The sequence below is a fragment of the Gobio gobio genome (genome assembly GCF_949357685.1).
Source record: "Gobio gobio genome assembly, chromosome: 20".
Taxonomy (NCBI): Eukaryota; Metazoa; Chordata; class Actinopteri; order Cypriniformes; family Gobionidae; genus Gobio; species Gobio gobio.
The window spans coordinates 14,498,720-14,522,136 of record NC_137113.1 but is presented as its reverse complement, the minus strand read 5'-3'; the positions used below and the strand labels follow the sequence as shown (position 1 = coordinate 14,522,136).

The 23,417-nt window shown below is 37.4% G+C and overlaps 4 protein-coding genes across 7 annotated transcripts in view; 2 read left to right on the top strand and 2 right to left on the bottom strand.

The window, feature by feature from the left end:
• Window positions 1-1,720: 1,720 nt before the first annotated feature.
• Window positions 1,721-9,279, top strand: syt15 (synaptotagmin XV). Of its 3 annotated transcripts, none has more exons than XM_079801264.1 (8): window positions 1,721-1,927; window positions 3,182-3,371; window positions 4,541-4,683; window positions 4,792-5,087; window positions 6,126-6,296; window positions 7,411-7,522; window positions 7,606-7,785; window positions 8,471-9,279. In XM_079801264.1, the coding sequence occupies exons 1-8, from the start codon at window positions 1,921-1,923 to the stop codon at window positions 8,635-8,637; spliced, it is 1,266 nt and encodes a 421-aa protein (XP_079657390.1). In that variant the 5' UTR covers window positions 1,721-1,920; the 3' UTR covers window positions 8,638-9,279. The 3 variants fall into 3 exon arrangements, with proteins under 3 accessions (XP_079657390.1, XP_079657391.1, XP_079657392.1); XM_079801266.1 differs by having other exon boundaries at window positions 1,737-1,927; window positions 4,581-4,683; window positions 8,471-8,740; XM_079801265.1 differs by lacking the exon at window positions 4,541-4,683 and having other exon boundaries at window positions 1,735-1,927; window positions 4,811-5,087; window positions 8,471-8,946.
• Window positions 8,673-16,521, bottom strand: LOC307116835 (rap1 GTPase-GDP dissociation stimulator 1-B). Of its 2 annotated transcripts, XM_079801269.1 has the most exons (5): window positions 16,178-16,521; window positions 15,994-16,098; window positions 14,044-14,166; window positions 12,359-12,484; window positions 8,673-11,553 (listed from the first exon to the last, which is right to left on the bottom strand). In XM_079801269.1, the coding sequence occupies exons 1-5, from the start codon at window positions 16,221-16,223 to the stop codon at window positions 11,078-11,080; spliced, it is 876 nt and encodes a 291-aa protein (XP_079657395.1). In that variant the 5' UTR covers window positions 16,224-16,521; the 3' UTR covers window positions 8,673-11,077. The 2 variants fall into 2 exon arrangements, with proteins under 2 accessions (XP_079657395.1, XP_079657396.1); XM_079801270.1 differs by lacking the exon at window positions 14,044-14,166 and having other exon boundaries at window positions 8,710-11,553; window positions 16,178-16,497.
• Window positions 16,522-16,928: 407 nt separating this feature from the next.
• On the bottom strand, window positions 16,929-22,713 carry LOC307116833 (uncharacterized protein). The gene is made up of 4 exons (XM_079801267.1): window positions 22,565-22,713; window positions 20,709-21,398; window positions 20,241-20,370; window positions 16,929-18,051 (listed from the first exon to the last, which is right to left on the bottom strand). Exons 2-4 carry the CDS (start codon window positions 21,343-21,345, stop codon window positions 17,640-17,642), a joined length of 1,179 nt encoding a protein of 392 aa, XP_079657393.1. The 5' UTR covers window positions 21,346-21,398; window positions 22,565-22,713; the 3' UTR covers window positions 16,929-17,639.
• A 95-nt stretch (window positions 22,714-22,808) lies between these two features.
• The window catches only part of LOC307143828 (neurotrypsin), a 61,214-nt gene continuing 60,605 nt past the window's right edge, over window positions 22,809-23,417 (top strand). Inside the window, exon 1 of the mRNA XM_079845596.1 lies at window positions 22,809-22,829. Coding sequence (XP_079701722.1) covers window positions 22,827-22,829 — 3 coding nt within the window. The 5' untranslated portion in view covers window positions 22,809-22,826. The remainder of the gene's footprint in view (window positions 22,830-23,417) is intronic.

Here is a 23,417-nt window from a genome sequence, read left to right as displayed (position 1 = left end):
TAACATGTATATGACTGTGTCCAAAATCTCTCTTTTATTTTATTAAAAAGTATGTACAGTACTATATAGTATGAATGCATGTAGTATGACTATGATCTTGGCATACTACATTCACCATGTTGCCCTTATCACACGACCTACCAGTGTGATGTGCTTCCTAATTCGCCTACTTATATATATGCCCTAAAAGTATGTACTCTTTTTGTAAAGAAAAAAAAGATACTTTAGAGTGTGTAGCAGAAGAGTACACAATCTTTGGGACATACTATCATGTCATAAAATTGGTCTTTAACTGTTGCTCTCTGTCGCTTAGATACACGCATCCTGTCACCGTAAACTGCCCTGTCAATCATCTTGTCACAGTCAACATCCTCCACATTTAATTTCATTTCATTTCCTACCATATCGGAGAGAAATGTAGTAGTACGTTGATCTGCCAGTCGCCGGTCTTTCATGCGGAGACTCTCCTCATAACGATGGATTTATAAGTTAATAGCCAAACGGATCTTTATAAAAGTTCACATTGTTGTTTCAGATTAAATATAACATGGATAACATTAAATAAATACATGTTATCAGCTTAAATGTTGATTATTAGTCACTCAAACCCCTTTATATAAACCTCTGTACTTAACCATTGTTTTGTTTTGCTTTGTTTTTTTGAACACTTTTGTAATTCTGAACTAAATCCTCCTCTAAAGCGCAATGGCTTGTGGGCAGTATTAGCCAGAGTGTGCACGGATCCACACTTTTTTCACTACAAAACTTACCGGAAATAGCAGACCATCGGGGACTTCTGGTCTACTCTTTTTAACATACTATGCTTTGGGACACACATATTTTAATCTCCCATACTATTTAGGAGAGATAATATGCACATTGGGACACAGGGTGAGTGCCAGTTGCATCACTTCACTGCCATTCACAAATCCTCTCCCGTGGCCTCATGGGAGGTGTCCATTGTATGCACACTTCAGAATCTCACCAGAGAAAGTAGGTCATCCAGGTACTTTTTGCCTACTCTTTTATCAGTACTGTGAATTCCGACATATATCTTTTCTCAAACTGTTTTTCACCTACTATAGGGAAGTATGCGATTTGGGACGCATCCTATGTGTTAGAGTAGTGCTAACATGCACTAGCTAGTAGTTAACAGACAAGATCAAACATTATATATTCACTTAAACGCATAAAAATTTATTGGAATTGACTAAATTAAGATTTCTGCTATATCTAAGATGATATTTACAGTAAGTAACGGGTGATTTTATTGCAATCGAATGTCTTGAAACTCCATGCAAGTTAACCACGTTTAGATGTATTGTGGGAACAGCAGACGTGTTGCCTGATCACAGCCTTGATAAACTTCCCCTGTTGTCCAAGAGTTATTCATTAACGCCTAGTGAATGCAAACTAGGCCCTGTGGACACCGTAACATTCAATCTGTAGTTATTAAACCACAGTCTATGAGCCCTGTGGCGGCTCCATAAAGTAAGGGTAAGAAGCAACATCAACATGTTAAAATCTAAATTTCAGAACTAGATTTCAACAATTGCCTCAATAGTTATTTTTGTTGGAAGTCCATTTAGCTTGCGATTTGTATGCTCACTGCACTGCATCAAGGTTTTGTGTTTGTTTAGAAATAAATACTGCAACTGGCAGAGCACATATCGGTCACCTGCTTAAACCAGCGTACGGTGTTGATTAACTAACCTGGGGAGCCTTAGGGGGACTGTAGTGCACTGTAGGGTGACCAGGCTGTCAGGAGCCACAGCTTACTCTCAGTGGGACATCAGGAAGAGTGCCAATGAGACGGCCTCTGGGCAAAATGGGAAACCGCTGATTGGTGATTCACACTGACTGTATTGGAGAGAGCAAGACACTTTATTCAGTTAGGAGTTAGACTGACTGTGGCCATCCATGGCTGGTGAGTAGAGGATTATTGGAAACAGTTGGACAAACCATATACTTTTACACAGATATATGTGATAGTGGATCTTTAAGACAAACAGACATTGTTTGATTAACCAGGCTGCAAATATTTAATCAGTGCTCTGTCATCTAATGTGACTTAAAATAAGACACGTTATTACACACTATGTATGTTAGTTGCACCAAAGCTTTCTTCAGACATGAGGGTCTAGTGCTGTCATAGCGACATGTGTTTCTGTTCGTGATAACGTGATATGCCATTAGCCACTGCGGAACATATGGTTGACCCCCTGTACACTAATAATCTTCATGTGCAATTGAACAATTATTGACCAGTGAGACAAAGTGCCATTAGAATGCGCAATATGAGTGTGCTGCTAAACACACTTAAATTAATACAAGTTCACCGGTTTAGCTTACAGATGCCAGGAGTTATCATTGTAGACCATTGTGCATGACAAATCTTATTGAAATGGACAGTTCACTCAAAAATGAAAATTCTGTCATAATTTGAACATAAGATAAGATGTTTTAAAGGATGAATTTGAGTTAGTGGGGTACAACACAACACCAGACACTGACCTTCATTGTATGGACTAAAAATATTGAGATATTTTTCAAAATAACTTCTTATATGGTCCACAGAAGAAAATCATACAGATTTGGAATGAGATGAGGGTGAGTAAACAATGACAGGATTTTCATTTTGGGTCAACTGTCTCTTTAAGACTTGCTGTGATTAGAAGATTTAAGTAATGATTTGTAGCACTGATTAATCAAGAAAGCAAACAAGCTTAACATTATAGTATTATTGTATGAAAAAAATTATGTAATTCAAATATATTTAAATATATCATTAATTATTCTCTGTAAGTTTTACTTTAAATTTTTTAACTATGAGCTGTATTAAATTAACTACTATACCTGTTACAAAGTTCTGGTCCACCCGCACTGGATTCCTTAAGGTAACAGTAACTCCCTTACCATAAGGGAGAAAACAGGTTGTTTTTCCTACAAATACTGTTTCTTGAGCAGCAGAAACACAATGTGCTCCACCGCTTGCATGCAGGTCTCCACTAAAGTGTGTTGACACAAGACACTTGACACGTCTATTTAAAAGGCATGAGAGAAAGAGACTGTCCAATGGTGTCACACAGCAGGTTTAGTTAATGCGAAGCCATGTTCTCTGTTGTATGAAACACTGCAATGGTGGCCGTCAGCTGAGTTTACTCTGTGTCTTTGCCGTTAGATCCACTTGTAGCACTGGCTTGTGGACTGTCTGCAGCATTTCTGTTCCTGTTGCTGTTTGGCCTATCAGTCTATCTACTGTGGAGGAAGAGGCGATCTCAAACGCTCTATAGGGGACTGATACCTACCACCCCCACAATCCCACGATGCATCACTCCAGTGCTTCAGACATCACAGAGCAGCAGCTATGGGTAAATAACAGTTGTTCTTGTCTAGAAATGCCAATAATTTAAGATTTATACTGTATCATTCATTGCAATGTATAAGGCGAACCAAATATTATATTATTGTCATCATTTATTTTATTGAATTATTTATTAACTTATTTATATTTCCAAATAAAATGTATACTATTAATTATTACTATTATTTTCTATTATTTCTATTTCTCATGTTTTTATTATTTTCTTTCTATTTTCTATTATCTTACATTTTATTATTGTAGTATTAATTTCATATTTTATTTATTTATTATATTTATTAATTAAATTATAATTCAATAAAATAGGCTAAATGATAGTAATAATAAAATTATAATATATATACATACACCAATCAGGCATAACATTATGACAGGTGAAGTGAATAACACTGATTATCTCTTCATCACGGCACCTGTTAGTGGGTGGGATATATTAGGCAGCAAGTGAACATTTTGTCCTCAAAGTTGATGTGTTAGAAGCAGGAAAAATGGGCAAGCGTAAGGATTTGAGTGAGTTTGACAAGGGCCAAATTGTGATTGCTAGACGACTGGGTAAGAGAATCTCCAAAACTGCAGCTCTTGTGGGGTGTTCCCGCAGTGGTCAGTGTCTATCAAAAGTGGTCCAAGGAAGGAACAGTGGTGAACAGGCGACAGGGTCATGGGCGGCCAAGGCTCATTGATGCACGTGGGCAGCGAAGGCTGGCCCGTGTGGTCCGATCAAACAGGCTGTGGCCTCTTTCAGCAGGATAATGCGCCTGACACAAAACAAAAATGATTCACGAATGGTTTGAGGAGCACAACAAGTTTGATGTGTTGACTTGGCTTCCGAATTCCCCAGATCTCAATCCAATCGAGCATCTGTGGGATGTGCTGGACAAACAAGTCCGATCCATGGAGGTCCCACCTTGCAATTTACAGGACTTAAAGGATATGCTGCTAACATCTTGCTACCACAGCACACTTTCAGGGGTCTAGAGTCCATGCCTTGACGGGTCAGGGCTGTTTTGGCAGCAAAAGGGGGACCAACACAATTTTAGGAAAGTAGTCATGTTATGCCAGATCAGAGTATATACACACATTTTAATACGTGTGGCATTTGGCACCAAACATTTCCGTTGCGGATTGAGGTGCATTCTTGAATTATTTGAACTTTCACAGCTCAGGTGATGTTTCTTTCTTCGTGCCTCCTCAATTCAAGAGAACATCCCAATTAAACGAGGGGAAAGAGGGAAGAGAGTATGCTGAGGAATGGGAACTCCATTCGGATCTGCACACCCAGCGAGGCTCTCTAACAGTAGGGAGTATGTCATGACTGGAATAAAGGCATTTGATGTCAGAAACGATGATACAAAGAAAGTATAAGGAGAATTGTTTGACTGTCTCTCGTTCTGCTCTATGTGGTTATTGAGGTTGGTTTCCCCTGGGCAGCATAAGGCCAGACCTGTACCAGCTCCCAGAGGAACCCAGTGAATGGGCCCTTCCCAATGGCTCGGCTGTTCGTCTGTGGTTCGCTGTGCGGTACCAGCAGGAGAGAGAGCAGCTGGTGGTGTCTCTGCTCCGTGCCGCTAACCTGCCGGTTCGGTGCCAGAGTAATGCCACGCTGGTCAAACTGCAGCTGCTACCGTCTGATGACCGACGACACCGCCAGGCCAAAGCACGACGGAAAGGATGTCATCCGCAGTTTAACGACACCTTTGTGTTTCAGGTAGAGTCTCTTCTGATAAACATCAGCAATCTAAGATGGTTGCTCTTTATGTGGCAAAATCTTCCTCATTTGATTAAGATTCAAGTGCTTTGGACTAATGTTTCATGATTAGTTTGTGGATTCATTTTCAAAAATATTTTTGTCCTAAATAATGGAGAAACTTCTTGAAAATAGAGAAGACATTTCATAGTTGATGTCTCCATCTATTGGCCATTGTTAGCAGGTTGCCAGAATCACTATAAAGTGCTTAGAGGAATTTTCTGGGTTCAATAAAAGTTAAGCTGTTGATTTTACCTCACACATTAATTCCAACCTTAAAAAAAACTTTATGTATAATGCATTATAAAGGTATTTATAATTTAAGTTATAATGAATTATATCTGTTCATAAATGATTACAACCAAATTGATTATAATATTTGGAGATACATGGTTACATCTGAAACTGGTTGTTTGTCTTTTTGTTATTTTTATGCATTGTACTTTCTAAAGGCGTATCAAAGTATTATAATGTATTATGTGGTTACAATTACTCATGGGACCCTACAATGCATTATAAAATAATTTTAAGTTAAGTGTTATCAGATTTTTAAAATGTTTTTGAAAGAAGTCTCTTATGCTCATCAAAGCTGCATTTATTTGATGGGGGTGAATATTGTAAAATATTACAGTTAAAAAAAAGTCATTTATTTCTGGTGATGGAAAAGTCTTTAGCATCACATGATCCTTCAGAAATCATCCTAATATGCCGATTTTGTGCTGAAATAAAATTTCATATTATCAATGTTGAAAACAGTTGTTCTGCTTAATATTTTTTGAGGAAACTGTGATTCATTTTTTTTCAGGATTCTTTGATGGATAGTTCAAAAGAACAACATTTATTTTAAATATGAATGCATTATAAATGTATTTACTGTAACTTTTGATCAATTTAATACATCCTTGCTGAATAGAAATTAAAAAAAAAAATACCCCCAAACTTTTGGGTGGTGTATAGTCAAAATAAGGCCTGTAACCAGATTCCTATGCCTTGTAACAGGTATCTAATAGCTGTGTTGACCAGTGCTCTCTGAACATGAACATGTACACTGTGGACCATCAGAAGAAGCACCATCTAGTGGGTCAAGTCCTGATCCCCCTCAGTCATTCTGAAATAAAGGAGGCAGCAGGCAAAGTGCAATGGAGGGATCTGGACAATGAAAGTGATCAAGTATGATACTTTAATGGATCTTAGGATTATGTCATCATTTACTCACCCTCAAGTACTCACCTTCTAAACCTGTATGAGTTTATTTCACAAAAGAAGATATTTTGAAGAATTTGGGTAACCAAACAGTTGGGGTTCCCCATTGACAAATACTATGGAAGTTAATGAGGGCCAGAAACTGTTAGGTTAACCACAATCATCAAAATACCTTCTTTTGTGTTCAACAGGAGACAGAAACAACTTGAGGGTGAGTAAATAATGACAGAATTTGTATTTTTGGATGAACTATCCATTCGAACATGAACATTCTGTCATCATTTACTCTCGTCTTTCCAAACCTGAATTTGCACAGTAAAAAGAAAACCAGCCAGGTTTGGAATGACATACAGTAAGGGTGGAAAACAGAATTTTCATTTTATGATGTGCCATCAATTTAAAGCTGCACTATGTAACTTTTCCATCCACTGGATGTCGCCTGTTCAAAACAAAGGCGTAGTTTGATGACGCCACGTGTGAGCGCAGAATCCTGGGACAATGGTGTCTTCATCTCACAGCCGGTGGGAAATAATCGGGATAGGACTCGGGCAGAAATAATGTTCATGGATGTGATTATTAACGTTACTGTAGTATAAAGCAGAGCAGGCCCGAGTGTTGTGGGAGCTGAGCGATTGTTAATAAGAAGAACGGAACACATGCCTCGCAAGCAGTGGGACTGTTCTATTATTATGGCATAGTCGCCAGCGGGACTTTTATCATGAACAAGTCGCCAGCGCCACTTCCTGCTATATGACACAAAATTATAAATAATTAAAAATAATTTTGTTTCTGCAAAATTAAACCAGAAACCGAGGGTAACACAGATATGACCCCATCAACAGGCGACTCCCTCAAACGTCCCTGTTCCTTGGTTAAAATAGCAATTTCTCACGATTTAGAAATAGTTGGAAATATTTGGGATATTGTAAGTACTCAACTGAACAAAATATATAACATTGGCCTAGTGGTTTTGGGAAATTTAATGAGAAAATTGTACATAGTGCACCTTTAATTGAACATTTTTGTGAAAAAGAGTGCTGTGCTAAAGGTACTGAATGTGTGCTTTTCTCTGCTATTGTAGCCCCTCTCAAAAAATGGTGACATTCAGGTGTCTTTGAACTACAATCAGTCTCTACACCGCCTCACTGTGGTTGTTTTACGAGCACGAGGGTTGCAGTGTTCCAGTGATGCAGGTGAGAAACAGAGTAATAAAGAATACAATGCAGTTGCAAGAAGTCTCTGCACCTTTAACTCACATGTAAAATGAATGGTACAGGTGTGTGTGCTCAGGTCTCTCTGAAGATACATACTCAGGTGGTGAGAAACAAGTGGACCTCTGTGGCAAAAGGAAACGATCCATCCTTTAATGAGAGGCTTAGCTTCAGACTCCTCCCCATGCAGCTGGACACAGCCTGTCTGACCCTGCAGCTCCAGCAGCCCAGCACAAAGGAACCTGGTAACTGTCAATCAATAATTTCCAAGGCGACAGAGCACCACTCTCCTGCACTGTCCTGCTATTATTAATACAGAAATAACAGAATGCAAAACAAAGCATTATATTCATTTTATGAATGCAAAACAAAGCATTATATTCATTTTATAATGTGTATTAAAAGTATAAAACTACTAGAAAGAATTTTGTTAATTGAAATAAAGCTGAAATATTAGAATAAAGCTGAAATAAAATGTAAATATTAGATGAAAAATATTAGATAAAGCACTAAAATTACTATCTGGACATAAATAAGAGCTTAAAAAAATGACAAAATTATTAAAAATGAAACTACAATATAAACAAAAAACTGAAAATATTCAATTAAAAGCTAATACAAATATAAATACAAAATATAATATATAAATAATACTACAATAACAATATTGATGCTACAAACAATATTGGTTACAAAGAAGAACAATGTACATTTCAGAAATATTTAAAACAAACAAATGTGATGTAAAATGAATAACACAATTCAAGTTCTACACTATTTTTGTGCTGATCATAGCGAATAATGAATTAATAATTATGAATTAATTGTTATACTGATAATATATGTAATTAGAAAAATTAAGACATTTTTTAGGCACCATTAAAAATGTCTGTCACCTCTTTACTGAGTGTGTCTGTTTTTTAATGGCAGTGTTGTTGGGGATTGTGGTCATTGGGCCGTTCATGTATGCAAGGGGCAGAGAACTGGAACACTGGAACGACATGGTCAGCAAACCACAGGAGCTGGTCAGGCAATGGCACCCACTGGGATCAGCTGACAACATGCAACAAACTCAATGCCAACCTCCCTCTCTTTGAAAAGAATGGCAGACTTTTTCTTGTTGTTTTTTTTTAGAACAAGGCTGATGTTAAAAAAATCTAATGGAATTAAACAAAGTTAAAAGAAAAGGTTTATTGATAGCATACATTTGTGAATGAGGCTTGCTTGTAATTACATAATTTAAAAATAATAACAGTCCCATTAGAATAATTGTGGAGGTAAAAATACAGTCCAGTTGTACTACAGGGTTCCCACACTTTCACACGTTTGATCCATGAATTTCCATTACCTTTCCAGTTGTTTGTGATGAATGGATAAGGATTTTGTTTAAAATATAATTTGTATTCAGACTGATTTGCATTCACCCATCCATTTTCCAAACCTCTTGTCCTACTGTATGTAGGGTCATGGGGATAGCTATTGAATCGCTCAGTTTGATTGATTCATTGAAAAGAGCCAATTCAAAAGAATGATTCAAAGAACCGGACACTACAGTTCAAAAGATTGGGGTCAGCAAGTATTTTCTTTTTAGGAATGAATACTTTTATCCATGAATGATGCATTAAATTGATCAAAAGTGGCAGCGTTTATAATGTTACAAAAGATTTCTATATGAAATAAATGCTGCTCTTTTGAACTTTCTATTAATAAAAAAAAACATTTTGGTTTCCACCATTTTCAACATTGATAGTAGTAAGAAATCTTTCTTAAAATGGCAAATCAGCATATTAGAATGATTTCTGAAGGATCATGTGACAATGAAGACTGGAGTAATGATGCTGAAAATTCAGCTTTGCCGTGGCAGGAATAAAATTGCACATATAAAATATAATCAAATAGAATATAGTTATTTTAAATTGTAAAATATTTCATAATATTACTGTTTTAACTGTACTTTTAATCAAATATATGCAAACTTGGTGAGATTTCTTTATTCTTGAGACTTCTTTAAGACATTTAAAAATCTTACAGACTCCAAACTTTTGAACGGTAGTGTAGCTTGAGCCAGTTTTACTCTACACAAAAGAAAAATCTAGGTCACACAATATTAATATTCCCTTAATATTTGAACTTTTTCCATGTCTGTGGGAACCCTACACACAGTTTGAAATCCCCCACTCCTGCTGCACCTACATGCATGTAATATGGGTATAGGCAATCTTTTTTTCATGGTTATTCTGTAGTTATCAAACCGACTGAAATTTATAACACAATTATGTGTAAACCTGATCAAATTTGTAAACATAATTCACAATTCTATTTCCCTTGGTGTATTTTGCAACTTGGTTGCATATTGAGACCTGGGTGAGTGTAGCTGCTCTGACCCTGAACACTGGGTCTGGATAATCCACTACTGTAAGGCCTCTTATGGACTAATCACAGAGTTCAGAAAGGCTAGCAGATTGCAGCTCGGCGTCCAACTGTTCTCATGTTCTACACAGCCAGCATCTAAGACTTAAACTGCCTGGACTAGACATGTGCCGGTAAACGGTAATACGATATACCGCAATAATGAACATGCACAATATTGTTATCGTGGGCACTTCAAAATACCGTGAATAATTATTTATTACAAATTATTCAAATTTTTAGGATGAATTTTAAGAATACTTTACCCATCAACCGTTTAAAAATGAAAAACACGTCAAAGAGGAACACACACTGATGTAAATAGACCGTGCATGAGCCGAGCACATGGCGGAATGAGGAGGGCGCTGACGGAACAGCAGAAATGCAGACCGTTTCTCCAGTAATCACATAACCTAATACATAATACTTAAAGACTTAAGGCTATTCATTTTCAAACTTGCATTTTATATTTTAATCTGGACTAAATGACATGCCCTAGATATTGTTTGAATATGTTCTGACTGTTGTTCAATCACACACTTTACAAGGCTCCAGTTTTTAACATTAGTTCATTCATTAACAAACTGACAATGAAAAATACTTCTAAAGCATGTATTAATCTTAGTTAAATGTACATTTCAGCATACCTATTGTTCTTTATAATTCTTTTGCACTTTAATCTGTTTTAAATATTTGTTTACTTTATACATTTTTGTGTATTGCTTTATTGCATTTAAATGTTTGGTTCTTTTGTTATAAGAAAGTGATTTAATCTGTTGTAGTATGACAACACTTTTTTTGCACCTTATTTCAATACTGTGATAATACCGTATACCGTGATAAAAGCTTCAGCAATTAATCGCAACATGAAAATGTGATACCGGCACATGCCTAGCCTGGACACAACGTGTCTTGTGACCTGGCTTGTGATTCTGGCTCTCCATTGGTTCCCTTAGCAATAGGAAACCGAGAGCAGTAATATTCAGTTTTGTGTTGCTTTCAGATCCATTCTCTAATTCAAATGGCTGAAATGAGCTCCTTAAATGTCGGGATGTGGTTTATACCAGATCACCTGTTTAGGCCACCTCAGACGCTCATTAATATGTCCAAAAGCACTATGATGAAGCCTCACAAGAGGGTATGAAGCACTGCTGCCCTCAGATTCCTGTTTCTCGGGATGTTCTTCACTGAGCATTTGATAACTTTATACAATTTGGGGCAGCTGCCCAGGTGGCCAAAGTTCGGTAAGCGGTGTCCAGTCTGGTGGCTGTTGTTTGCGCCCCACAGCATTGTGGAGCACCTTTGAAGCACTTCTACTGCCACAGAGTACTGGCCGTTAGTCCACCGTTTCAGCCTGACCATCGTCACAGCAGAAGAGAGGCCGAAACAGTAACGCGAGGTGCCGCGGAAAACACGTTCCCCTTCTCCGAAATTTGCCCCTTCCTCCCAGGAAAGCATGGAGCCGTCCTCCTCGCCCATGTCGGCCAGGTTACAGAGGGCCAGAAGACAAGAGCTCAGTAGTGCCTCATTTTCACTGTGCTGGAGAAGAACCGACACCAGTCGTGGGACAGCTCCGAGACTCAGGATTCGCTCTTGCTGTAAGTCTGACAAGAAAGCACACACTTATATCCCAAACTCCAGGGTCAGCGTCAAGATATATGGTTCTGGTTCTACTTAGCTCCCTATTCTTCATCTCAGCCCCCCTAAAAATCTGCAATGAATTTGTAAGCCTCTTAAAGGGATACTCAACCAAAAAATGAAAATTCCTCATATGGTTTTAAACCTGTATGCATTCCGTTCTTCTGCGGAAGAATACAAAATAATTTGAAGAATATTGGGAACCAAACACACATTGGGAATTAATTCACACATTCATTCACAGAAGAATGTCAATGACAATGACAATGAGGGTGAGTAAAAAAAATGACATATCTCAGTTTCAGTATCCCTTTAAAAATATGATGTGATCTCTCTTCAAATTCTCTAAAAACAGCAGCTCCCATGAGCTATTCAGCTTGTGACATTAAATATTATCTTTCAATGTTCACTCACAGCTCTTGAAAGCTCCACTTCTCTATCTCTAATGTGAACAACGTCTGTTCCAGCGTAATCATTATAAAAGGCAGCCAAATACACCACCATTACCATTGAAATACAAAAGTGAAACTTTATGAATATGTAAACAATTTTCTGAAACCACTCTTCTGAGCAAAATCATCTCAGATGCATGGTTTCAGGCGGAAATCCTAAAATCGCCTCTGATACAGATAAACTGGGGGTCAATACTTATGTTATCGCAAATAGGGGGCTTCAAATGTAATTAAAACCGGAGTCTAAAGTACGACTAATACCTTCTGCTTTTAAAAACTATGGTTTAGAAGAAAAGAGCAAAAGTTCAGGTCCACTCACTGCTGTTATAGCAGATCCTGGCGATGGCCTGGCTAACGTGAAGGAGAAGGTCCTGGTCTTGGCTTAGTAGTAAGGTCACAAGGGCAGACACAATGCCCGTTTCAAAGCATTGCTCTCTCACTGGAGCTAAAGAAGAAATGATAGAATAATCAATAGATTTAGTGCTCAATTATAAGTATACAGTTAAAGGGTTAGTTCACCCAAAAATTAAAATTATTTCATTAATTACTCACCCTTGTGTCTTGTATAGTCCATGTGACTCCAGTGTTCAACCTTAATGTTTGTGAAAAAAATAACAAAAATAATGACTATATTCAACAATTTCTTCTCTTCTGTATCAGTGTCTGTCTGATGCTTCCGCATGCGTCGTGGTGCTCAACGTGAACAGCGTCAGAGACTGACACAGAAGAGAAGAAATTGTTGAATAAAGTCATTTTTGACAAGTATACTTGTCGCTTCATAACATTAAGGTTGAAACACTGGAGTCACATGGACTATTTTAACAACTTTTCTGTGCCTTGAAAGTGGAAATAAAGGGGTGGGGAAAAGTCAATTCAGAGGTTTGGATCACCAAAGTCACGCGATTTCAGCAGTTTGGCGGTTTGACACGCGATCCGAATCATGATTCGACTCGCTGATTTATAACGTTTCGAAGCTTCATGATGCCGTGTTTTGAAATCGGTCATCACCATGTAAGTCGTTATTTAGGTTTTTTTGTGCACAAAAACTATTCTCAGCGCTTCATAAAGTTATTGTAGAACCACTGTAGTGATATGGACTTTGTAACGACGTCTTTAGTACCTTTTATGGGTCTTGAGAGTGTAAAGTGCATTCAGCCAATGGATGCCTTTCTGAGCCATCGGATTTCAACTAAAATATTTTCATTTGTGTTTTGAAAATGAACGAAGGTCTCACGGGTGTCGAACGACATGAGGGTAAGTAATTAATGACAGAATTTTCATTTTTGGCTGAACTAACCCTTTAAATGTCAAGGCACTTGATTTATGAAAAAAGCTTCCATAATTTTCAAGATTTGCAATTTATCCACAGCAATTTAAAGTTATCACAGGGACAATCCCACCAGCAACCTGAGGTTAAAGGGACAGTTCACCTAAAAAATTCATTCATTAATTACTCAACCTCATGACGTTCCAAACACGCAAGACCTTCGTTCATCTTCGGAACACAAGTTAAGATATTTTTGATGAAATCCGAGAGTCCCCCCCTCCCATTATTACCACTTTCAAGGCACAGAAAGGTAGTAAAAAACATTGTTAAAATAGTCCATACGACTCCAGTGTTTCAACCTTAATGCTATGAAGTGACGAGAATACTTTTTGTGCACAAAAAACAAATAAAAATGTCTTTATTCAACAATTTCTTCTCTTCTGTGTCAGTCTCTGACGCAGTTCACGTGAGCACCATGATGCATGCGTGTGATGCTGACGCAGAAGCATCAGAGACTGATACAGAAGAGAAGAAATTGTTGAATAAAGTCATTATTTTTGTTAGTTTTTTGTGCTCAAAAAGTATTCTCGTCACTTCATAGCATTAAGGTTGAACCACTGGGGTCACATGGACTATACAAGACACAAGGGTGAGTAATTAATGAAAGAATTTTAAAGGTTACACTATACACCACCAAACACATACATTATATTGGTACATAAAACATGTGCTCTTACCATCTCTAGCCAGTTCAGATACTAGTCTGGCCGTGTGAGCAGTGAGCGTGCTTTTCCTTCTTAAAATCTGAGCAATAACAGGGAGAATCCCGCTTTCTACCACCTGCTCGGATATGCCTTTCTCTAGGGCAGAGAAAACACTATCATTCTAAACAATCAAGATACTCTACAGTTCAAAAGTTTGGGGTCAGTAAAATGCATTATTGTTTTAAAATAAATCTTGTATGCTCACTAAGGCTGCATTCAGTTAAACAGTAATATCGTGAAATATTATTACAATTAACAATAACTGTTTTCTAATTTAATATAATTTACAAAGTAATTTATTCATGAGATGGTAAAGCTGAATTTTCAGCATCATTACTCCAGTCTTCAGTGTCACATGATCCTTCAGAAATCATTCTGATATGCTGATTTTATTGCCAATGCTAAAAACAGTTCTGCTTAATATTTTATTTGAAAACTTGACATTTTTGATGAATAGAATATATAGTTAAGAACAGCATTCATTTGAACAATCTTTTGTAAAATTATAAATGTCTTCATGATTTCTTTGTTAAATAAAAGTACAAAAAATGTAAGAAACACTTTATTTTACAGTGCCCTTGTGAAAAAGACGTACTATTAAATGTATTAAAAATGCATTATTGTATATTTGTATTGTAATAAAAACATACTCAAGTGCATTTTAATGCATTCAATAGTACATATTTTTCACCCGGGAAATTACGCATAATTGCATGCAACTAACCCAAAACAAACCCTAATCCTAACCATAACCCTATAGTAAGTACATATTGTTTAATAATGTAGCTGAGTACTTAAATGTATAATTACACTGTAACAAGGACACCTTGTTTAAATTCAATTTAAACAGAATTGTACAGACACAAACAGTTGTACGGTATTGTACATTACAAATCCATCCCTCTGAAAGACCAACAAATTGTATCAACTGTTTCAAACAAGCTAGACCATTATCCAGTTGTCCCGAGTAAACATGTAAACAAATGAACAAATGATGTTTCCACGAATTACAGAGGTCACTCGCAGCTGGCCATCTGGATGCTTGTGTACAAGTGAGCAGTCTAGCTAATCGTTCCTGTCACTCAATGGCTCTCACAGAGACAAATGCGGATTAGAGCGTCTGTTTTCGTAGTTGCGTATCCTTCTCATAGCCACCATCGATGACATATTTAGTATGGTTTGTCACCTATGCCCAAATGATTTGTGGTATGCGAGGGATAATGCACAGTCAGCTGGTCATTAATAGTAAAATAAGCCTGGACAGGATATTGTATCATTTCAGTACATAATCAGACAGTTAATTATCCTGCTTTTTACATATGAAACATTGATTTAAGTTTTAATTATTTGAATATGCGAGAAGAAAGAGATTTAGAGAAATACAAAAAACATGAATCTAGCATAGCTACAAAAGAAACATTTGGAAACAGTTTGGAGGTCCTTATGCATAATTTTCGACCTAAGAGTGTTGCAATTGACCAATCAAAATCGAGTATTCCAAAAAAAGATGCATAACAACTTATGATAGTAAGTAGTAATGTCTAAAGCCAAAGTGTAATTGCAATACACACTAAGCAGCTTTCAGATCTCACACGAAGTGCTGGCACATTCTGCATCCAACTAGTCCAAGCAAGCTTTTTCATTTTACTTTATTTTTTAAAGAAACTACTTTCTAAAGGTTTAATGTATGCATAAATGTCACAAAATATTATTATTAGTACTATACATGTCCACAGGGACATGTTCACTTCTTTCTCAAGTTTATTTAGACATTTAGTTAGACATAACTTGAGTGTTTAGTTACACATGTGCACAATACAACTACAGGTACATTGTTGATCCAGCTCCTCAGGTTCTAAACATTTGACAGCCAAATAAATCATCTAAATCCTAAAATATATAACAAAAACATGAAATACTCACTTCTTTCAATGGCAACATTAAGCACTGTGTCCAAATAAGGTTTTAGTTCCTCCTCAATGAGTTCTGTGCTCACACTGATGGCCTCTATTGCAGCACTTAATGGATCTGAGAGAAAAGAAAATGTATATAAAAGTGTACATCCTTCAGGCAGTCTTTCTATTGTGTTGTGTCTGCTGTTACTTACCCCTGGGCACGCTGGGCAGTGGACGACTGGCCCCCATCTTGTCCATGTGAGGTTGTGATGACCCGTTTAATTCTCAGCACTGCTCGTGTCCCAGATTATGACAGTCTAGACTGCGTTTCAGTTCTAAAATCTCACACATCTCCATCTCTTGCTTTGTATCTCTATATATTTTTTGTGTCCCCCCACTTGCTTCGTTTCTTTCCACTCTTGTCCGGTTTGTATATACATGTATGTTTCCGACACTCACTCACTCACTCACTCATTTATTTTCTTCCTCTCAATCCCTGTCTCTCCACTCTGATTTAGACCTTCACTAATGCACTCCAAATCCTCAGTCTAACAAATGCCTCACAGTGGAAAGGCCGCCTGTAGGTGACACTGTAAACTGCAGCACGCCCACATCGAATGTCTCCTTGAGAGGGCAGAAGAGAGAGTGGAACAGACAAACAATGTCATTGGCTCAGCTACAAAACTGACTCCACGGTGAGGATTTCCTCTGCATGCTTGCCAGGGATTCAGAAAAGCTGCTTTGTGGTGGAAATCTTTTGTGAAAATACAAAAGATAACAAAGCTGTTGAACTGAACATAATTGAAAACAAAAGAGTTAGCTATTATTAATATTTGAGAGGATGTATAAAACAGATAAATGATAACATGCTATGTAATTGCTTCTGGGTTGTGTGCAAGATAAGTAACGCTCCAAATAGTAATACTTAAGGTTTAGAGTTTGTTCAAATCACAAACCATAATTATAAGCAATAGAAATTGCAATTCATATATTTGATACATTTCAGCCATTTGAATTAGAGTGGATACTTCTTTGCTTTGCAAAGCAATAAAAAAAGTAATAGATATACAAATTGCTTAAAAAAATGTAATGCTTTTAATACAAGCATATGAGAAATCTGCAAAACTTACCGAGTACAGGCTATAGTCGTTCACATACACGATCAGACACAAACAGAAAAAGGAAATAAATAGTCTGAAATATCAAACAATGTCCAAGAGAAGATATGTCCATAGTCAAACTAAATTGCTCGGAGATTGTAAGATTAAGTACAACAGAAATAAAGAACATTTTAGAGATAAAATTCTAAAATGAGACTAACAGAAACTGATATTGTGATCAATTTCATGAGAAAACGACATAGTGCTCGGAAAAAAATTGCTTGCATGCTACTTTAATAGCATACATTGTTTGTGTACATTGTTTTTTTTTTGCCACAAACAACAAAACAAAAGGTTAAGAGTGACATGTGATTGGTAATGTTTAAATCAAAACATCTCAGCCGAACACACTCTCAGACCCATGATATTTTCTTGATTGACTATAGTGAGAAAAAGGAAAAGAAAATAATCAGTCTTCAGAGAAGTCTAATGTTTATAAAACTAACATTTTTTATGAAAAGATTTTTGCACTCAGAATTCACAGTGTCTCTGTGTGCCTCTCAGACACGTGACATTACGCAAGACCAGCATTGCTGGGGTTGAGTCCACTGGATATGGTTTCGTATCCTACAGAGACTAGCGTTAACACACTGCTCTCCATCTCTGTGGACTGTTGAACCTCAGGAACAACAGAATCCAGCCGCATCTGTTTCCCTTTCTTCCGTCCCCTTTTGCCCTTTTCTTTAGGTTTGCCATCTTCCGTGGCGGCTTTAGGCTTGCGGTTGCGTTTCCGAATCCTTCTCACTGGAGGTTCGGGTTTGGGGTCCGTATTCCCTGAGAGGATTCGGATTTGTCGGTCGATGACGGTATCTATGATATCGAGAGCCACATCCATCATGCCGTTACCAAGACCATGAGTAACATTGGAGAACAAGCGGGTATTCAAAGGGTCGTTAAAAATCTTCCGCATCTCCTCTAGATAGTTCCTGTTTAACAGTAAAAAACAAAAACAAAATCACTTTTTGAATCAATGCAGAACTATTTTGGGTGTTCACACTTGTAGTTCGATTCTCTTGGCTCTTTTGGTCGGGATAATACATTAATCCGGATAGATTTAACCCTCTGGTGCTCTTCGTTTAGGGATTGCACTGTTTAGACATCTAAACATTAAACTTCCTCCACCCCAGTAAAACCAATGCAATTAATTTTTCTTCAATAATATTTTTTTCTTTTTAATTTTCTATTTTGAGATTATTTGATGGTATTTTTTAATATTTATGCAATAATTATGGTCTATTTTTGCCATTAAAATTATACACTTTTTTTGTATTATTGCAGTATTTCAGGTTAAAATAGATACTAGGCCTTCAAAAAAAAAATTTTGAAGGCAGATTAGCGCCCTTTTTTGGAATTATTTTAGAAATCATGCAACCATGGGTGTAATCACTCTATGGAGAGGCTTGAGAATTCCCTAGTTCTGTTTAGGACACATTTAATGATTTTTTTGTTGTTGATGGATTTGTATATATATTTAAAACATCTCAAAGACTATTTATTATAAAGTTTTAGATTTTTTTTGTTGTTGTTAGAAATATAGATTTTTTTTCTGTCAATTTGTGTTTTTGCAGATTTCCCATTAATTTCCTATGTTGTCAAGTGGGACTATTTTTTTTACGACCCCTTAGCATGCTTGAATCATGACCCCAATGTTTTTGTGTGTTTACATACCTAATAGTAGAAAAGTCACCAAGTTTCATATCATTCTGATGAAGCAGTGATTTTAAAAAATTTCAAAACAGAAAATTTTCCGGTCAGAAATGACCGAAGAGCACCAGAGGGTTAAACAACAGAGTTTTCGTTTTAAAATGCTCTCCATCCACAATAGTGTTTTCAAGCGTTTTCCAAAAGTTTCTCATCCCCCCTGAAACGTCAGAAAACGCCAAATTCCCATTACTGCACATGCATAAACACATAAAAGCTCACTGAGATGATAGCTACAGACGAAACAGACATCATAAAGTTCTCACGCAATTCTTCTGGCAGGATCATTTTATTTAGCAAAATATCTCACCATTCACTGATGCGTCCAGGTCTCACTCACTTATTATGTTTGGTCTAAAACGCAACTGCTCTTATATTTTCCCGTAGTACAGCAAATGCGAGTACATTTTCTGTCATCCTTGGACTGATATGAAGTGTGCAAAGTAACATATTTTAGCAACTGTGTGAACGTGAACAGCACATAATAGCGATATAAACATACATATCTATTGGTTCAATGTGCGTCACAGGATTCAAATACCTCCGTCTTCACAGTCCACACTACAACGCGAAAACATTGTTTTCAAAAAGCTTCGTTTTTGTGAATAAAAACGCTATCTTAGGGTGGACGGAAGGCAAAAATGGAGAGAAAAAGATGCGTTTTCATGCTGGTTCACACTGTCATTTTTTAACACCGAACCTAAAAATACACACACACAAAAAGGCCTTTATGACTTATATAGTATTTTGCGACGGAACTTGTTGAAGAGCCAAAACAATGCTGAGTTCTGGGCTAAATGCTCTTGCTGTATGTGTGCGTACATATGATGGTTTATGGTGGAGCTCAGATGAGAACTTGTGAAGAGCTAATAAAATGTGTAAAGGAGTCAAAACAGTGTCAGGAATCCCTCCGTCAAACACATAAACAAAGATCTACTGCAAGGACACGCGGTTCAGACTCCAGACTCATACAACATTACGACCATGACGAGAAAAATCATTATATTCTCATCATATTCTTGAGCATTCTGTCTTTTTTAGGGTTGTACCTAGTGACATCCGGTCCTGTTTTTGGTTTGTTTATATGTCTTTGGTCCGTGTTGCGTTCATATTTCATTCGAACCGCACTACAGTTTGTTTGGAAGCGAACCCTGGTGCGATTGCTGTTAGTGCAGTTCATTTGAATAAGTATGAACGCTGCCATCCGAACCCTGGTGTGCACCAAACAAGCGGACCAAGAGTCTCAGTCCACTTGTTTGGTGCGCACCAGGATTCGGAAGGTAGCGTATACACTTATTCAAATGAACCGCACTAACAGAACAATCGCACCAGGGTTTGTTTTAATCGAATCTAACATGCCAACCAAGTGTGAACACACCCTATTGTTCTTTCTACGGGCCTAATAGTACTTTACCTTGTTTCAATGATTTTTGACCAGTGTTGCACCTGGTTTGATTCAGGTAGCAACTGTTTAGCCATATTCTCATAATCGACATACTGCAGTGCAAAATCCTTCATGTCTTTGCAAAGGGCCGCTGTGTCACCTGAAAATAATTAAAAGGCATGTAGTTATGTAGAATTATTTTGCTTCAACCTAGTGTCTATATTCATTTGATGTTGTGGTCATGATTTTTTGTTCCATACTTGTCTGACTTACTATTTAATCTGCAGAACATATAAAACAGGATTTTGATAGTTTTTGTGTTTTTTCCCAAACAATGTAAGTAAATGCCTTGGGGTCTGAAACAATGTCCGAAAAACTAAAACTATCAAAATACCTTCTTTTATGTTCCACAGGAGAAAGAAAGTCTTACAGGTTTGGAACAACATGAATTCTCAACAGGAATATTTTTTTTTTTCTCCAAGTATATGGGCCACTTACCTTCAGTTAGTTTGGAAAAGGAACTGGACACTGCTGTGTTGGTGCTTGGTGACAGTCCAAAGACATTTAGAGACTCTAAGAGTGTTTTCTTACTAGCCGGACCTCGACTCACTCTTGTGTAGGCAGCCAGAGAGCGGAGAGACATCTTCTCAGGCGGTTCCAATCTCCTCTTCACCTCCTCGTAAAGGATCTGGTACTTGCGAGCCTTTGAGCTCTTCATGTTAGGGTCCAGCAGGGAGGCTACCTCTGCAAAAGGGACTTGCAGAGAGTTCACTGCACCATCTTGAGAGGATGCGGCACTCTGGCCTTCTGATGGACATTGTGTTGATACATGGCCTTGGGTCTGAATATGAGCCTGTGTTTCCATATGGCCTTGCGGTGGGGTCTGCAGATGTGGAGCAGGCTGGATATGTGACTGAGTCTGGATGTGAGTTGGCATGTGGATGTGCGATGGGACCGTGTGTGGTACAGCATGACAGGAGACTTCTTGAGGTACCACGTGCTGTGAGATGATTTGTGCGATGTTTGGAGGCTGCGGTTGCGGCTGATACATGGTTATAATGGGGTTACCGACAGAGACGTGGACGATATCACTGTTCTGGGGAACGTTCATGTGCATACCTGCAGACGGATCCATCTTTAGCCTCTCAACAGCACAATGACCATCAGCTTTTTAATGCAACTTTGTATCTAGCAAAGAAGAAAATATAAAAAATGTGTAGTTAAACAGATATATTATATATATTTTTCAAACAGGTCAACACTTAAGTAACGTGAAGTGAAATAGGATATTCAAATTTAACTATCAGCAATCGATTGGATTGATACAAGTATATGAAAGGTGGTGAGAGGGGAGGGATTGAAAAATAAGAGCCAAGTTTCTCATTTTTGATGAAAGTTTATAAATGCAAACTTATGCAAATGCAAATTTAGGAACATGTATTAGGAAAGGAAACTAAATCATAGTTAATTTTCATTTAATGATGACTTGATTTTTTTACAATTATTTTCATTTAACTTTGACAATTTTATAGCCTTTTTGGTAGTATGCAGAATTTCAGACATTTCTATATTTTGTCAAAAATAAATTTTTAATGCCACAAGAAGATATTTCATATTTTTAACATTAGCTGCTGGGTTTCTAAATCCTTCCAAACCTTGTAAATAGTCAAACAAATGCAGAATTTATTATTTTTCCAGTCCACAAATTAAATAATTTCTTTAAATTTGTTGAATTTGCGTTTTTGTAGCATTTTACGTGCTTTGTCCCAATAGATATTACCAAAGAAAAAAAATCTCGCAAAAAAAAAAAGAGAGACAGAACAAAGAGGATTTCTCATGACCTTATGCTTACATTGATGATGTACATCAACATTAATCATCATATATTTCGTCAAATATATTACAAGTGAGAACGTGAGCCCACATGACATTTTATTTTTGACAGCGTCCCCTCTGCGAGAGACGGCTGAACTTTGGAGCGCGTGCATGTGAGCGCGCGACGGTATGTTTCTTCCACGCTCTGAGCATTAAAACTACCCAGTAAATAAAATTGGGGTGCAACACATGCATTTGATAAAGTATGAGTATGTGATATAATGTTGCGTCTATTTCACATAAAGAGAAAGCTTATACACAAAAAGCCTGCATAAGTCAGTGTTGACTTTGAGAGGAATGATAATCTACTTGTTTTGATCAACAGTAGGACAGGCCAAAGCCACCATCGTGTTTGAAACTTGATATTCCACCGTATTCGTGTGCTAAAATGCGTCCAGACCACCGTTTTATTCGGACTGTTCTGGTTACGAACGCTAACCTTGAATCAGACACAAGTTACTGACAGTATTCTTACTTACCGCTCTATGGTTAGAGTCGTATTTAAACCTTACTGATCCTAGAACAGTCCATGGCGAACCGCTCGAAGGTCCCCCTTCTTCACCGATATTATTTCGGCGGGTTGCAAATCAGCAGACAGGGCACAGACGCCATAGCTGCCAAAGCTCGTACGCTCATTGGCTAATGTCGGTGTCAATCATGTTCTCTGGAAGCGCTTATTCGAGGAGGCATGTGTAGGTCATGTTACGTCACATAAAAGAGGTGGAATATCCGGAGCTTAAAATGGTAGGACGTGAACAAAGCTTCCAGGTGTCTCCCTGTTTGTCACATCATGTTTTTGACAAAAGCATGCAGTGAATTTGAATTGATTTAGATGTATTACGCAGAAATGTTGAAATAGGATTAAGTTAAGCACACTGTGGATGTATAATTGTATCAAATTTGACATAAATTAGTTTTCATGTTAAAATAACAAGTCGCACTCGCTTCTTTGCACTGCAGTGTGTCGATCACATCTGGGTTTAATAGTAATAGGAACTTTATAAAAAACTCATTCTTGGACACTTGATATGTTATTTTGTATACAGTTCACTACTTCTTTTGTGCCCTAGATGGCAGTATCTCTTCTCAAATGGCTTTATTTCACCACCTCTAATGATCTCATTAGATGCTGCCCATCACAAAGCTGCAATGTTTATTTGCGTTTTCAGCTCGTTGGACAATTAGTCGTAAGTGCTAATTATTAAAGCCAAACCCATTATCTTGATAATCTTGCGAGTGGAAGAGAGATTTATGAGACCAGGGAGCTATTAATGAGAGTATTTGTTTATGTTTCCAAGGGAAGAGAGGTGATGATGTCTCTTCAATTTTTGT